The following is a 17,399-nucleotide window of genomic DNA, read 5'->3' as shown; positions in this document are numbered from 1 at the left end:
ATAGGAGTTATTTGGGATTAACGCAGAAACTCAAGTTTCTCAACTCATCGTTGAGTTTTCCTCATGCTGTATAAGAAAAAAAAAAAAAAAAAAGACCAACTAGCTTATTTTAATCTCTCTGAAACTAACTCAGCGATTCAACAATTCGCACACGGGCTCGGAATTCATCGCCGCCAACACGCGACCGACGTCCGTATTGGCCCGCGTGGCGCCCACCGTACGCACCCCTCCCCTGGTTCCCGCCCAGTTGAAGGCTGAGGCTGGCGATCACGGCCCCGGCGTGTAGTTCCACCCCCACACCAGCGGGGGCAGAGGCGGTCCCGGCGCCGCCCGGTTTGCGACCCTGCTCCGTCTCCGTCAGACCCGACCAAGTCAGCGTGAGCGGGGGGAGGCCGTGGACACGGCAGCCCCACGCCCCGGCTTGCTTTCTCGAGAGTAGGCTCGTGCTTGTGGTGGGCGTCGGTAAAGCACCAAATAACCCCGCGGATTCCCACCGCCTGGCGCGCTCCCGCAAAACCCCCGAGCCGCTCGCGCCAGGCCGGCCGCGTTCTCTCTCCCACCCCCCCACCCCCCCCGCTGCCGGGCCGAGGAAGGTGCGCTCCGGCCGGCCCGGGGCCCGACCCGGAAGCCGCCGCGCGGGCTGCGCTCGCCTCTCGCCGGGGAAACTCCGGGCCACCCGAGTCCTTGGGCCCGTCGCGGCCTCCTTCCCCGGGCCCCACGGGCCCATGGGTCTCCATGACGACGGCAGGGGCCCGGCCGGGGGGCGGGCAGCCCGGGTGGGGCCGCGGCGCTCCGGGGGCCTCCGCGGCGGCCTGGCCGTGTTCGCCGCCGTGGCCGCCGTGTTCACCCTCACGCTGCCCCCCTCGGTGCCGGGGGGAGACTCGGGTAAAGTATCTCAGGGCCGCCCTCCTGCCCCTCTCCCTCGTCGGTCGGCTCGCGCCCTTCATCGCCCCCCTCCCCGTCCCCCCCCTGGCCCAGTGCAACGTTTTGCGTCCCAGAACCGGCTTGTGATTCCATTCCTGTAACCGGGTTCTGTAGTTCTCAGGCTTTGGAGAAGGGGCTTGTTGGTTTCACCCGGTGGGACTTAGCGACTTCTCCGCTTGCCCGGGTTCCATTTTTCGGGACCCGAGTTTTCGTTGCCCATTCCTTTTCAGCCACCCCCCCCCCCCCAATACTACTTACTGAGTCCTTACCGTGTTCCAGACAAAAGGAGTAACAGTGGTGGTGACCAAGTATCGTGGAGAATATTCCAGTGCAGGTCGAGACCGTACACCAACTACTGCACAAACAGTGATAAGTTGAGTAGTGATGAGTGGAGGGAGTCGGAGGGAGACGGGATGGAGAGTGGGGCTCCACCAGAAAGGCTAGCCAGGAAAGGTCTCTGAGCAGCATATTGTAGTTGAAACCTGAGTGTTGAAAAGGAACCGGCCATGCAGGAAATTTGAGGGCGAACACTTGAAAAAGTGGAAGCTAGGTGTGGCTTAAAACAAGCTGATTTATTAAAAAGAAAAGCAGGGACCATTTAAATGACACGAGCAATTGTTGTGTTTGTTATAGGATTGTCTTATATTTGGGATGAGGAACAAGACCCAGGTTCCGTTTTTGTTTTTGTCTTGTAGCCAAATTAAATGACCATCCAGTAATTCCTAATTTTGTCAGAATGGTGTTGTAACTTCAGGTAGTGAATCTATAGGTCGAAAACATGGAGTGTACTAGTTATCTTTTGATGCCTGACAAGATAGCCCCAAATTTAGTAGCTTAAAACAAATGTTTATGATCTCACATTTTCTGTGGATCAGGAATCCGGGGGCAGTTTAGCTGGGTGCTCTTACTCAGGACGGGGTTGTTGTCATGGTGTGGACGGGAGCTGTCGTCTTCTCGAGGGTCATCTTGGGGAGAGGAACCGCTTGTAACCTCAATCCAGTTCTTTGCCAAGTGGGTCTCTCGGGAAGCCGACTCTTGTGACCAGAAAGATGGCACCTTCGTCGGACACGTCGGTCATTTTGTAAACCTAGTCTTGGAAGTGGTTGATGCAGGACTGCCCTATTTTATTCCTGGAAGTTAGTCGATAAATCCAACCCACACTCAAGGGGGAGAGGATTATATAGTGAGAACCCCAGGAGTTGGGGATCACTGGGGGCCGTCTTCAGGGCTGTCTGCCACATTGAAGATACTTTTTTTTTTTTTTTTTTTAACAAATCATTACCTTTAATCTTTCTTTCAAGTGCTGTTGAACAAATAGGAGCAGTATCCAAGGTTTACATTAAATAATAGAAATAACTATAGTTGTGAGAGGTGGTTTTTTTATTTTTAAAATTTAAATCCCAGTTAATTAACATAATAATGATGGCAGGAATAGAAGTTAGTGATTCATCACTTACATATGACACCCAGTGCTCATCCCAACAAGTGCCCTCCTTAATGCCCATCAGCCATTTAGTCAAACCCCCCACCAGCAACCCTCAGTTTGTTCTCTGTATTTGTCTCCTATGGTTTGTATCCCTCTCTCTTTTTTTTTTTATCTTATTTTTGCTTCCCTTCCCCTTTGTTCACATATTTTGTTTCTTAAATTCCACATATGAGTGAAATCATATGGTATTTGTCTTTCTCTGACTTATTTCGCTTAGCATAATACACTCTAGTTCCATCCACGTTGTTGCAAAGGGCAAGGTTTCATTCTTTTTCATCGCTGAGTAGTATTCCATTGTGTGTGCGCATGTGTGTATCACATCTTCCTTATCCATTCATCAGTAGATGGACATTGGACCCTTTCCATGATTTGGCTAGTGTCGATAATGCTGCTATAAACTTTGGGGTGCATGTGCCCCTTTGAATTAGCATTTTTGTATCCTTTGGATAAATACCTGGTAGTGCCATTGCTGGGTTGTAGGGTAGTTCTATTTTTAGTTTTTTGAGGAACCTCCATACTGTTTTCCTGAGTGGCTGCACCAGTTTGCGTTCCCACCAGCAGTGCAAGTGAGAGTTTTGACAATGGAGAGCATTACTCAAAGATTGAGTAGTTCTGTACTTTAAAAAAAAAGAAAAAAACATTGCAGGTTACCACGGTTCTTTGAGCCTGCAGTATTGGGGGGATGAATAAAAACAACTAACACTTACTGAGCTCTTACTGTATGCCAGGCACTGTTCCAAGTGCTTTACATGGATTGTCATTTTAACTCAGTTACTATCCCTATGAGGTAGGCACTACCAGTATCTTTCTTTGATAGCTGACAAAACTGAGGCCAACCTGTGTCCAGAATCACACAGCTAGAAAGTAGGGGCAGTCGAGGAAAGAGCTCCAGTAGATTGACTTAGAACATGCTCTCTTAACTTCTGCTCTAAGTTCGTAGTTAAACCCATCATTACATATATACTGATATTTAAAATCTGTGATTGGTATCTTTATTACTATTGTCTTTTACTTTTTCCCCAGTAGAATAAAGTTATTTATTCAGATTGAGTTACCAGACTTTTTAGGTGTTCTGATTTAATTTGATGCTAAATAGTGGTTGCTTCTAATATTTTGGGGTTCATTGTTGGAAATGATAAATAAACTTTTCCAGGTATTGCCAGTGAATTTGTATAATCATGTCTTTGACAATTTTGTTTATATGATGGAAGTACTGTCCTCCTTGAATGTTTCTGTTTATGAAATATATTTTTTATCAATAAATGGAACACATCTCAAAACCAATATAAAGTATGTATTTTTCTTCCTGATAAGTCTTAACTTATACTCCATAAATCTATCACATTGTGTGGCCTTGCCAAAATTATTTTTTGTACTACTTGATACACATAGTTGATTTATGGGCAGGAAATACTCATCCTTTGGAGGAGAGTGTGGGAATCTAGCCATCACTTCTCTTGTTATTCTTGGGAAAAATAAATCAGCTTATTTATGTGTTTATATATTTTAAGGATGCTGTCTTTAATAGACTTGATAGATGAAAATTAACTGTAATTAATACAAAAAGTATAATACAGAGGGAGCTAGTTTTTGTAAACGTTAAGCATCTGCTAACAGTTCTGAGCTTGCCACCCGTTTGTGTCTTAGAAAAGCTGTAATTCTCAAACTTGAATGCACCTCAGAATTGCCTAGGAAACTTGGGCCCCAATGCCAGAGGGTCTTAATGTAGGTAGGTTTGGTCAAGGAATCTTCATTTTAAAAAAGCATTCTGGTGCAAGTTGTAGTAGGACTTAAATTTGAGGAAGCCCTAGGGTAAAGGTTTGGGAGAAAGCAAGTATTCAGGAGGTTCTTCCTTCACCCGCCCCCTCCCCCCCAAGTCACATTCTCTTTCCTCTTAATCATATTCAACTTTAAGAGTAACGTCTCCCTTTAGCTTTTTCCAAGGATACATTTATAGGCTTTAATAATTTAATAATAGCTATGGTTTCTATGTAGATACTAGTTTAACATTTGATAAGAAGAGTTGGTGATGGAAGTTTGTCACATTCCTGATTTTTATGCCAACAGAACTCCAGCAAAGAATAACAGCATTATAGGACTCCTGGGTGATTCAGTTGGTTAAGTGTCCAACTCTTGACTTTGGCTTGGGTCATGATCTCCCAGTTCATGAATTGAAGCTCCACATCTGCCTCTGCTATCCGTGCAGAACCTGCTTGGGATTCTCTCTCCCTCTCTCTCTCTGCCCCTCCCTCACGTGCATGGGTATCTCAAAATAAATTAACTTCAAGAAAAAAAAAATAACAGCATTATGACTTTTTAATGGTAAAAAGAAGTTAGAGAAAGTAGGCTATTTTTCTTCATGTTAAATGCAATTCTAAAGGTATTTTACATGGAGAATAGTGACTTTGAAAATTTGAATGTAACTGTGTTTCATCATAACTATAGAAATATCAAAAGCTGATGAAAACAGTTTGGGACTGAAGACATGCTAATCCATTCTGGAGTAAAATTATCCAATATTCTTGATGGTTGTTCTAAAGGGAATGGTTACTTTAAATGTTTTTAGGCCGTAAACAATTTCTTTAAAAAGTCTTTAAGATACAAAAAATGCCTTTGGTTTCCAAGGTGCTCTTAAATATCTCCAGAATTAAAAGATGTCCCTACGTCATTGACTTAGGTGAGCAGTGTCTGGTATCTCTTTGGGTGCCCTTATGGGGCTTCCATGATGCAACCATTCACTGGCCCTTGGATGCTACTAAGGGCATCTTAGTAGCAAGGGTGACAGTATGATTCGTCTTATTGTCAACCTCTGTGTGCAGGGCTTGAATTAGTTTACTTGTGTGACCAGAGGAGGGAGAGGTGGTGGTGTCTTGACAGACTCCTGAAGTGGCTAAGGTAATATTTTCAACTTCATAGGAACGGCAGAAATGAAAACAACTAACCGGAATATCAGGCAATCTAAGTGCTGCGTAGAGAGCTTAGAGCAGGTTCTATGGAGGAGGAAGAGGTGATTAATCTTGATGGGGGAGGCTGGGGAAGGATATGTATAAGGAAAGGTGTCACTGAGAAGGTGGCAATTGAATTAGGCCTTGAAGGATTTAGGAGAGAATACTGGGTGAGGAAATGAGTGATAAGAGGTGCAAAAGAGAACCATTCCAGAGGAATGGTGAGTAGTAAGATTTGACTGAGGCGAGCATAGGTTTCGTAGGTTGTAAGCCTTGTAAAGGGCCCTCGAAGCCATAGAGGGCTAGCCTGTTGTGCTGAGGAATCTGAACTTCATTTAGTAAAATGAGAGCAGCAACTGAGAAATTTTGGATTAGTGATCTAGTCCCACATTTTTTGGGGGGTGGTATGGTGATAAGTGATTTCAGTATGAAGATGAATTGAAGTAGAAAACTGGTCAAAGCTTTTGCTGTAGTCCAGGCCAGAGGGTGAAGATCTACATCGTAGCTGGGACAGTAGAAATTAAGAGTATTCAAATTAACATCCATCGAAGGGTAGAAAATGGCCATTAATAGATTTCTTAATAGATAATAGTAACTCATAAATCATCAACATTGATTTCTTACATTGTACTGTATGTATTACAGTCCCTGTGCTCTGGATACTTAAAATATTAACAAATAGGCATTGAATGACTGCATCGTAATTTTAGAAATAATCACTGATGGCGAAGAATTACAAAGGGCTATAAGTAATATAATGATTTAGTGGTTTGAAGAAATGTATTATGGTAGTCGGAACTTCCCAAAATAACCTGGAGCAAGAAGTATTTAGCAGTCATTTAAAGATCTCCAACGTAATTAATGTAGAGAAGGTATTCAAACGCCAGTTTAGGGCAGAATGGTACATGTAATGGAGTGTCCAAGCCTCAGATGTCTGCACATGTTATGTATCATAAAGTTACATCTTTGTAGACATTTTAATACTAAAATCTTGAGGGACAATACAGCATATTACACTATCATTTCACAAGAGATTTTATATATTTGTAAGTGTGTACAACTTTTAGGAAGGACAATAGGCACTTTTTAGAAACGGGAATTCACCTATATTTCCACTGACCAGTTATTAAAAGCTATCAAAGATCATTTGTTCAGTAAGACCTAAGGGAGAAAATATCCTTAGACTGTTTCATGCTGTTAAATCTCTACAGATTTACAGTTTTATCCAGTCAAATTAATGCAAAACCCCAGTGCAAGCATTTGGATTTTGAAAACTTTGGAGGAGTGTCATTTTCTAATAGTAATTATTGGTTTTACATTATTTTTTCACAGGGGAACTGATCACAGCCGCACATGAGCTTGGAGTAAGTATTAGTTTTATTGTTTAATCAATGCTCTCATTAACAGTTTTAGGAATTAAGAAAGTTTAATTAAGCATGGAGTAAAGTAGATTAATTTATTTTCAAACCCCAGTTTTTAGTAACTTATAAGTACAGTACGTGACAATTTACTTTAAGTTTTAAATCCAATTAAACTAAATTATAAAGCAAAGCCTTTACTATATATACAGTAGCTGGCTTATTATCACCCCAAATTTTGTATAAGCTATGGAGAATAAAATAAATCGGGTTAACAGTTTTAATAAGTTTATTATTTAATAAACTTTATTATGGTGCATGATCCCTTTAGGCAAGACCTTAGGACTGTCAGCGTGGTGGTAATCCGATAGCAGTGTGGTCTTTCAACTTTCTAACCAATACGGTATTTCAGAACCTGCTTTTTTTCTCAATAGCCTTTTAAATGACCCTAATGCACTGTGAACCCAGAGAACAGACTGCTTAAGAACTGACAATGAAATATGTCACCCTTTCTGTAGGTGACACACCATGTGGTAGACACTGCCAAATCCACGAAAGAAAATATTTATTTGTATTGGCACAAAAGGATTACAATAGAAAACCACCATTCAAACATTGAGTCATTGCCTCTTAATCTCGCTACTTGCCCGAGAAAAAGGCTCCTGTCCAATTAAAGCCAGTGTGACTCTTCAGTGGGTGAAAACCTCCTAACCTGCTGATTTTTCCATAGGTTGCCCATCCTCCTGGCTATCCTTTGTTCACTCTGGTGGCTAAACTGGCAATTAGACTATTTCCTTTCGGTTCAGTTGCCTACCGAGTCAATCTTCTGTGTGGCTTATTTGGAGCAGTAGCTGCAGCATTACTGTTTTTCACCGTTTTCAGGTAAAGTAGTTGATCAGTTAAAGTTAATCTTGGCTAATTGGAGATGTAGCTGTCTTATGGTCTAAGTGCTTACGTTAAAAAAAAAAAAAGCTTTTGTTGCTTGAATGGTTTTCCTAATCACTCATGTGATTTCACTTTCTTAATTTCCGGTAATTTCATATGCATTTGACCCCTCAGATGATGACACAGTTGGTTGTGCTTCGTACAATGGAGTAAAGGTGTCACAAGTTCATTATCGCAGTTCTCTGGTTAGGCAGAACTAATAAGGTTTGTCATTTTATGAAGATGCAGATGGGCCAGTTTAATTCAACAATATGACGTTCATCTTTTGGTAAATGGTAAATATCATTTAATTACTCACAGTGTTGCTGATGGGCAGCTGCCTGTCAGGGCCAGAGCTACTACCTAATTATGTTGTATTCTAAATACGCACATGTTGTCTACGTTTTGAAATGAGGCTGTTAACTAAGGAAATAAATTTGGGATAAGGATTTAGTAAGGTTTCACTTTGTTCCATTATAGCGGTAGGGAAGGGAGGCAAATTAGACCCCACTTACTTCATGGATGGAAGGCTTTCTTAGTTTGGAAGGCTACCTTGTTTTAAAAAATGGGTCATTAGTTTAGGGTGTTGGTAAACTTATTTGTCTTTGCTGTTCCTGTCTTCTTCATTCTTAACTCAGTCTAACCTATGCCTAAGGAGATTATAGTAAAAAATACAATGATACTTCCTGCAAAGGGAGAGCCAAATTAAAATGCTTCTTTCAAAAACTACTGTAGTTTTTAATATAACAATAAATTTTTGTCTGTAAATATAGTGTAATTTGAATAGACAATTTCAAATGCCATTTTTGGAGACTAATGTTTTTATTTGCATTAGTCATAATATTGCCCTTTGGCTAAATTCTTCCTAAGTTTCCTTTTTCATTATTTACAGAAAGGTAAAAGTTAACATAATTATGACTCTAAAGCTTACTTTTAAATTTATTTGTGGAAAGATTTCAGATTCAAATGTCGTGACTGTTGATCATTTACTAAATTTTTATCTATATTATTTAATTCATTTTTATTTCAGTCTTACAGGTTTTCAGTGATAGCCAATTCTTTAAGTATGAAGTGTTGAAAATAACATCTCTGCTTGAATTGATTAGTATTACGAATACTTTCTTTTTCTAAATGATTAGAATAATCTTCTTTAGAATTCTTTCTCCTGAGTCTTTTATAATTAAGAATCTGTCATTATTTCTATTCAGACAAAAAAACTGATCTTTTTAATTTTTAAATATCTAGGTTGAAATACAGAACTTACTTGTACTGTATTGAGTGTACAAATTAATAATTTTCATAAGACATTTAAGACAAAAGCACATAAAGAAAATTAATAGTTGTATTTATTTTGTTAGTTCATCTGTATTTTATTTATTTTATTTTGTTTTTAATTCTTTACCTGTATTTTAGAAGGTATTTCTGTAACATGTGTATTTAAATGCTATGTGGCTATAAAAAGCTCTTATGCAAATAAAGTGATTTGGTTTCTAAAACTTTTTCATGCTGTTCACTATATTCATTGGTGATGCCATTCCCCATGAAAACCACTGTAAAAATCGTACATAGAAGTCTTTATCTTTACTGAATCCAAATAGCTTTGGACAATAATTTTCCTTTGAGTTGTCCACATTTTAAAATACCTTTTATTATTATGCTTGATTATAATGGGTTTTAGATTAGCACACTTAACCTGTGACCCTTTTCTTTTAATACAGTCTTAATGATAAATTTGTATATTTGCTGACAGATGCTTTAAATCAAAAACTCTTAATATGACTAAACTGGATATTTGAGTGGTTTTAGTAATGTTTTAGTAATACTGTACTTGGGAAAGTTGCTTTCTTTCAGAAAAGGGATCTAACGATATTATCTCTTACATACATTTTAATATGAAAATACTTCATTATTTTGAATACAAATAATTGACAAGGTACACGTCCTTTGGGAACAACCTAGTTCAAGTGGCAAATCTGTTTTGTCAAACAATAGACACCCTTCAGGAAAGAGCAAGCCATCTCTATGGTAATAGGACTAACAGTAGCCTATTGATTGAGTGGAAGAAGACATTATACAATGTCAGCTGGCTTGTTACAATTTCATTTGTTGTATGACCTGAACTTAACCTTTAAAACCTTTCTTCTGTGAATATAAACCCAACAGCAGGACACAGTTTTTGTACAGCCATTACAGTGACAGCTTTTTTCCCCAGTATCAGCGTATAGTAAATGTATTCCTTTACAGGTTGACTCCTTTTATCAGAATTCGTTGAGGGGACATTTTACTACTTTATTCATTTACAGGCCAAATCATCATTCCATTTCGTTGTTGAATATTGAAGGGTTTTGATCTAGGAAACAGTTTTATTCTTTCTTTCCCCCATCACTTAAGAGAACATTACTGTACATGTAGGATTAGTGCTGACTGGTGTGCAGTAAATTAATTCTTTTAACAGGTTTAGATTTTCTCAGGTAATTGTTCACATAGCATTCACTATATTTAGCTCTTGGGGTGGACATAAAGACCTTCTGTACCTTTTAAACAAAGATTGCATTTTAAAAGCAAATTTCTGTTTAAATGTGTTGATGTAAAAAGCTGCGTTTTTTTCAGTAAACATGACTTAGGTTGAAAGAACAATTTATTCGTTGTTTCCAATTACGATGTAATTTTTGCTTTCCTTGCGTCTTTCTCTTGCTTTTAAAAGCCATAAGATGTCATTAACACTGCATTTTTTGTCAATCTTTCCTAAAGGTTGGCAAGAACTCATGTCTGTGTGCTTTGCCTTAATGTAGAATGCATATGAGGAAAACAGCACGTGGAAAGCTGTATGTGTCATTGTAGTTTATTGAATTAAAAATAGTAAGATCATGGCAGTTGTTTCTGTATGTATTTATTTATGTATTGTCCCCTTCAGGGGTATTTTTAAGCATTCATTATGTTAAGAGAGTTTAATGCATTTCATTTATATGAAATAGTATTCATTTTATTAATATGTACATCTGTGTTTTTAAGACTACGAAACGCAGTCAGTGATTCGTAGGAACTGGGATTTTCTCTTTTAAGGCCATTAAAGCAAATGACTTTTAAGTTTAATGGCACAATATTTAAAGTGTCATATTCGAAATTCACAAATCCTATTAATACAAAATTTAAGAAGTTATAGGTCTTGTAAATCATGAATATGAACATGCCTTAGCATTGCTTACTACTTGAATTTCAAACTTACTTCCTAAGAAGTATCACACTCGGTCCTATGTACTTAATAAGGAAGGAGCACTGAAATCACGGTCACTAAACGTCAACATGCTTACGTCTCATATGTTCTGGTATCACTAAAAGAAGATGGAGTATGTTGATAGCATTGTTAAAAATTCTTTACCTCAGGGAAGATTTAAATTGCCTATGATCTCAGATGAGGGTGTTATCTTGTATCATTTATTTTGGGAGTTACAGGGCAGGAAATATATTCTCGATAGGTTTGAGAGTCAGCATATCCTTTCCAAACTATTATGGACCAAGTGGAACTATAGAAGAATTCATTCAACAGTGTTTGTTGAGGACTAATGTGGCTCGAAAGTAAAACTATTTTAGTTTTTATAATCAAAATTCAGTGCTTATTTAAAAGGAAGACAAAGTCGCTAACCATTAAACAGGTTTTCAATTTTTTTTTCTAGGAACTACTGTTTTAGGACACTTGCATAAAGAAAACTTTCTAACACTGTTAACACTGTACAGTAAGAAATCAGGTCTCTTGATGTCAACCACATTAGCTAGAATATGAGTACAAATAATAATTAAAGGTATATTGAAACTCTGCCTACTTGCTGCAAAGAACTTAACCAGTTTCAGTGATATTTAAATATCTTCCGGCAGGTTGTTTTGTGCCAGTGTTTTATTTGTGGGATATCTTGTTTTGTATAAGCAATATAATTCTAAACATTATGCTGCTGCTAAAAATTAATTTGCTTAAACTTTTAGAAGAGGAATACTTGATTCTGAGCCCTGTGTCTGCGACTCTTGCAGCTTCAGCTAAGACTCCATTCAATAAAGAATAGAAAATTAAAATGCCATACCTTAGAGAATGTAGAATCTCCTGCTTAAGGGACATTTGGATTTTCCAGCTCAGAGAGTATTTTAGATTATTGCCATAGAGAATAATGTGAAGCTCTTCCTAATTTCAGAGGTAACTATGCATAAGTAACAAATAGGCCCCAAGTTTTTGTAGTTGAAGAAGAATGGAAAGTACTGGAGCATTAATTTCCATTCAGGAGAATATCTGTCTTGATCCCTGGTTAATTGATCATATATTTCTCTCATACTTGTATTAAAATTGCATTGACTCAGACTGGTTAAGCATATTAAGAGCTTGGTTCATTTGCATTTTCTTATAAGTAGAGGGACATATTAGGCTCAAATAGCACTTCATTTTGAAGGGGAAAAAAAGCAGGGCAAAAACTCTTTTTTAAGACTGTAGAGTCTTTTCTGACAGCTAGTCAGAGTTAGAATTAGTTCAAGGAAATGTTAATAATGCACTGGCTGGCCTAATCCCTTTGATATCACCAGGTATCCTCCTGTTCATGGGTTAATTGCTTTAAAAGCGAAGGCAATATTCTGAGCGGTGGGCCGCTTCACCTTTTCACAGCTGTTACCATTGAGTGACAACTAAATCCCATGTGTAAGATGAGGAAGAGCTCAATCTCCAATTGGGAGAAAATTTATGTAAACCACAATCCCTTCAGAATGTGCGGAAGTCATAGACTTTCTTGATTTACTCTGCTTTTCCCAGAAAGCTCTATTGTTCACTTTCCTAAGTCCCATCAACCCTTTGTAGCAGAATATCACAGCGGCAGCAGATAGCTTGAAATATATAAATGCTATCATAGCTCTGATTAATAGCAGTGCTTATGAGTCAAGTCTGATAACAGTGCAGCTCTCCACTCAATTTCAGATACTGCTAATGGAATCTGTCTTCTCCAATTGTAATATGAGAAGGCCTAATTTGCCATGGAGCTTGGAGCTGTCACCAGTAGGGGATTGTGGGGTCAGATGGGAGCTGCCAGGTTTTTGCCCTGCAGCTTGTATCTCTCACTTTGAATAGAGCAGCCCCCTGCCTGCCAGTTAGCTGATAGGCCGCTGTGGGGTTTATGCCACTATATACAATAGGAAAGGGCTACATAGGCTGACTTTATAATTGTGAAGCTAGCTCATATTTCCACAGCTACTGTGCTGCATAATTTCTAATAAGTGGTTTTAACAAATGTCAGATTATGAAAAGTTTCCTCAATTACAAAAACTTATAAAACATTCAAATTGCTAAATCTGTTTCCTGCCGAGATTTTGCCACTGGAACTAGTCATCAGTCATTAGGGCTGTAATCATAAATGCATATATTTCTTAAAATTACAAATAAAATTATAGATCATAACTCATATAGATTTGCTACTTCTCAAAGCCATAAAAACAAAACAGTCTGAAGGAATGGAAGTATTAAGATATGCTTCATAACTTTGCATAATGAAACTACTTAACATTAAATCTCTATTGTTTATTGAGTTGGTTAGTGTTGCTGGTGAAAACAGTTTAATACGCTCATTCTGCTGAGTTGAGTTATTTGGATCTTTTAAGTTTCCTTCGCACACGTTTCATATCTTAATTGTTTAAAAAAGTATGCAGCATCTTCTAAGTTTTGGGTTTAAAGGGACTTAGCGTGATGCCGTGTCATGGCCAAGGGCTCTGAGAACAATCGGTTGGAGTACACTTTTTAACCATCCGGGTTTGCTACTGAACACAAAATACGCCATCAAGCTTGGGTAATAGGCTGTTTGGGGGTCTTCTGTGTTTTTAAACATTTCAGACAAAATGTGATGAAAATTTATAATTTGGGGGTTATTTTGAAGTTGGTTGCTTTCAAGAAATCGTGCCTCCCACTGTGCAAATTATTTGGCATACCATGAAAACTTAGTAAAAAGTGAAGCGTACGATGGTGATTCCTAGAAAGCCCAGTTCAGTGTTTTTTCCTTCAGACATTTAGGTGTAAGTTGATGAGCTATAATAAAAGGAATTGTTCTAAACCTTGAGTAACTTTATTATTTAGTGGTTAATGCATAAATCTGAATTTTAATGGGAATTGTGTGATTATACTTTATGGAAGATACTCATAATCTTACTCCTTCCATTTCAGTTGGGTGTTTTTGAGGACTTTACAGTTTTTCCCCCAATGTTATTTAGTGGCTTAAAATCAGGAATAATACTTCATACTTTTCCTTTTAGCATACTTTTAGTAGTTGATACTTATATAACTGAAAATTCAGGCTAGAACCAGTTTTCCTTTTGATTGAATCTCATGAAATGGAACAAACCTTGGTAGGATTTTATCTGGAGTGAAAGTAAATTTTTATAAAATGCGGAAAAAGGGATTGTTTGCAAAGTTATTAAAGGTGGAAGTATTTTACATTTTTTTAGAGGCAGTGGTGGTGGCTTCCAACATGTAACTTTACTTTTTTAATTAATTAATTTATCTTCCATGATGTAACTTTAATATACCCTGCCCTCAATGATTGGTTTATGTTAATCAGGTCCAAACTGGCCACTGACTGTAATTTGCCCACAGAGTATTGGAGCATATGAGATGCTCAGTGTGTATTTGTTATAACTGGGGGTGAGTGAACGACCATGGAAAGAGAGGTTCAGCAGTAGCTGGCTTCCCAGTTTGACCTTTTTCCAGGTACACTGAAGAGATACCTAGATAAGTGTTGATTATGTGATTGAGCCAGAAGTAACATTTATATAGTTTTCGTGAACAAGAAGGATAAGAACTTGGGAGGGTAGGGTGGTAGATGTGCTGTTCGTTGTGTCCTGCTTTACCTTACTTCTTCCCTGTAAGCCATTACGTGTTTTTAGTTGTCAGTAAGAGTTGACGCTAATAGTAAATACTTAACAGTAATTCTCGAATGCTGCACTGTGGCCTGCCTGCTCGGTCCTGCTTACTTCAAGCAGGAGTTTGCAGCGTAGAAGGGAGCGTCGGGTACCTTCCATGTTGGGTCCTTTGCATGCAAGTAACACTGAAGACAAATACATTCATGAATTTTATGAGGCACGTCAAATGTGTGTTCTGAAAGAATCTCAGGTTTCTGTTATTTGCCTTTTGATTGTGGGTTAGACAAACATGTGACTACACATGAAAATCAAATACCACGTAGTAGAAAGAAAAATATACCTTATCATCAATAGCAAACCTGTGTCAATGGTGTAAATTGTAACCTCCTGATTTATCCATTGTGTCAACAGATGAAGAGTATTCCATCAGTGAGAAAACTCCTGCACAATCAGTACCTTTCCTAGGAATCTTGTCTAGGTCTCATGGATTTTGTGGACCAAAAAGAAGGCACTTGTGTATTAACCATAGAATTCTGAGCTTCACATTTGTTAGGACGATCTTAATCCTTACCCCATATTCCATACCCCAGTGGAGAATTCTTGTTATTTGCATTATCTGGATGAAATTTTAAATACTTGACCACCCTTCCCATACTGTCTATCATACTCTTGGCACATCTTTCTTTATTGACTAACCACTGTACTTTACTAGAATGTGAACTGCATGACATTTAGTGTTAACCCAAGCACAAAGCAATTTGGAAGATTTATTTACTGCAAATATACTGGAAAATATGTTTTACATGTAACATAAAAATATGTTTATATAAAAGAAAACATACTTCAGTGACTTTTAGATTATTGGATGTTTTGAATCATCTATATCATTGCTTTACTCTATTAGTATGAGCCCTTAAATTCAGCATCCCTCTCTCAAAGTGTGACAACTTGGATTTTGATTGTTAGTACTGACATGTGACTATCTTTTACAATATAGCGGTTGTGTTATTAAAATGATCACAGTAATGGTGTTTTAAGGATGCGATCATTTCTTCATACAGCTTCATAACATGTTATCTTTCTATAAGTCAGGTTAGATTCTAAAAATACGTATTTCAGTTGAAGAAATGTGTTTTCTGACCTCCTTCTATGAGGCTCTGTGAGAATCAAAATGAGAATGGAAGACATTTTTTCTCATATCATAAGGTGTCCTTAAATTAAAATGGAAAATAGTTTAGACTGTTTTGCAATTTATTCTTGAGTTCTGGTGAAGAGACTTCTTATTTTATTCACCACCTCATTTGAACTTCTCTTTTTCTTTTTTGTTGAAGCAGTTTCATCAATGTCAGTAGATACATGTGCCTCTTTTTAGTGAGCTCATTTTAAGATGCCACTTTAACGCATTAAGTATATATAAATAAATTTACTAACTCCTTAGTTGCTTTGTAAAAAAATGGTTAAGCATATTTATTCAAAAGAATAAAATGAAAATGGAAAGTAGGACTCTGGGATTGCTGAGTGAAAACACAATGGTGTTTTTAATTATGTCATTTTAATTTGAAAAAAAAAAATCCTCAGACTACGTCTATGGGTAGATGACAGTTGTTTTACCTTATTTTGGATTTACGTCTATTTATAGTCCATCTGTACATTTGACTTTATGGATTGATACCAAACAGCTCATTTTGTGGACCCAGAACAACAATTTTACTTAAATCTCATGCTTAAGTAATAATGTCAGATTGGAAATTTCTTCCATATATATATATATATATATTTTTTTTTTTTTTATTTTAGAGAGAGAGAGAGGGGATGAGTGGGGGAGATGAGAGAGGGAGAGAGGGAGAGAATCCCAAGCAGGCTCTATCTGTGCTCAGCACTGAGCCATGGCGGGGCTCAATCCCATGATCCTGGATCATGACCTGAGCCAAAATCAGGAGTCCTACACTTCGGCTGACTGAGCCACTCAGGCAGCCCTCCTTCTGTATATTTTTGAAAGAAAGATTACTTAGCCAGAAGTTTAGACTACCAATTCACTTAACAGTATTGTATTCCATAATGTGTATGAATAGTGTTTCCTTCTACTTACATAATTTAATTCTGCCCTCCCACCCCAAACTATAAATATATGCTGTAGCCTTTTGAGGGGGAAAAAAAAATTGCGGAATATGTGTTCTGGTTAGAATTATTCCCCAAGGGGTGCCTGGGTGGCCCAGTCAGTTGAGCACTGGACTCTTGATTTCAGCCCAGGTGGATCCTGGGGTCGTGGGATCCAGCCCTGCGTTGGGGCTCCATGCTGAGCAGGGAGCTAAGATTCTCTTTTTCTCTCTCCCTCTGCCCCTTTCTCCAACGTGTTCTCTCTCCCCCTGTCTAAAAAAATTGTTTTTAATGAATAAATAAATAGATAAAAAATAGTTATTCCCCAAAAGAGATTACAGCTAACTTGCCTAATCATTTACTCCGGGCACCCTTCGTTCAGAGGGATCATCTTTGTCCAGGTTCATAAAATAACAAAGACCCCAGGAATCAGAATAGATGATGGCTTAGTTGGAGGCTGTAGGTATTCTGTACGCTCATACAAAAATACTTTTTTATTTATTTAATTTTTTTAATTTTTTAAATGTTTATTCATTCTTGAGAGACAGAACATGAGGGGCAGAGAGAGAGAGGAGACACAGAATCCAAAGCAGGCTCCAGGCTCTGAGCTGTCAACACAGAGCCCAACGCAGAGCTTGAACCACAAACTATGAGATCACGACCTGAGCTGAAGTCGGATGCTTAACTGACTGAGCCACCCAGGCGCCCTCAAAAATACCTTTTTAAAGATTCATACATAAACAGATAATAAAAGGGTTTGCTCAGTCATCTTGTTTGCTTAAACAAGAT

At 38.2% G+C, this 17,399-nt stretch overlaps 1 protein-coding gene across 5 annotated transcripts in view; it reads left to right on the top strand.

Moving 5' to 3' along the window:
* Positions 1-600: 600 nt before the first annotated feature.
* Positions 601-17,399, top strand: part of TMEM260 (transmembrane protein 260) — a 73,510-nt gene continuing 56,711 nt past the window's right edge. For 2 of the 5 annotated variants that reach the window (XM_049611542.1, XM_049611541.1), the window contains exons 1-3: positions 601-885; positions 6,688-6,719; positions 7,444-7,595. In XM_049611542.1, coding sequence (XP_049467499.1) covers positions 726-885; positions 6,688-6,719; positions 7,444-7,595 — 344 coding nt within the window. In that variant the 5' untranslated portion in view covers positions 601-725. The remainder of the gene's footprint in view (positions 886-6,687; positions 6,720-7,443; positions 7,596-17,399) is intronic. The other 3 variants (XM_049611545.1, XM_049611544.1, XM_049611543.1) reach the window with 2 other exon arrangements.

This window comes from Panthera uncia (genome assembly GCF_023721935.1).
Source record: "Panthera uncia isolate 11264 chromosome B3 unlocalized genomic scaffold, Puncia_PCG_1.0 HiC_scaffold_1, whole genome shotgun sequence".
Classification (NCBI taxonomy): domain Eukaryota; kingdom Metazoa; phylum Chordata; class Mammalia; order Carnivora; family Felidae; genus Panthera; species Panthera uncia.
This window is presented reverse-complemented; position numbering and strand designations above follow the sequence as displayed.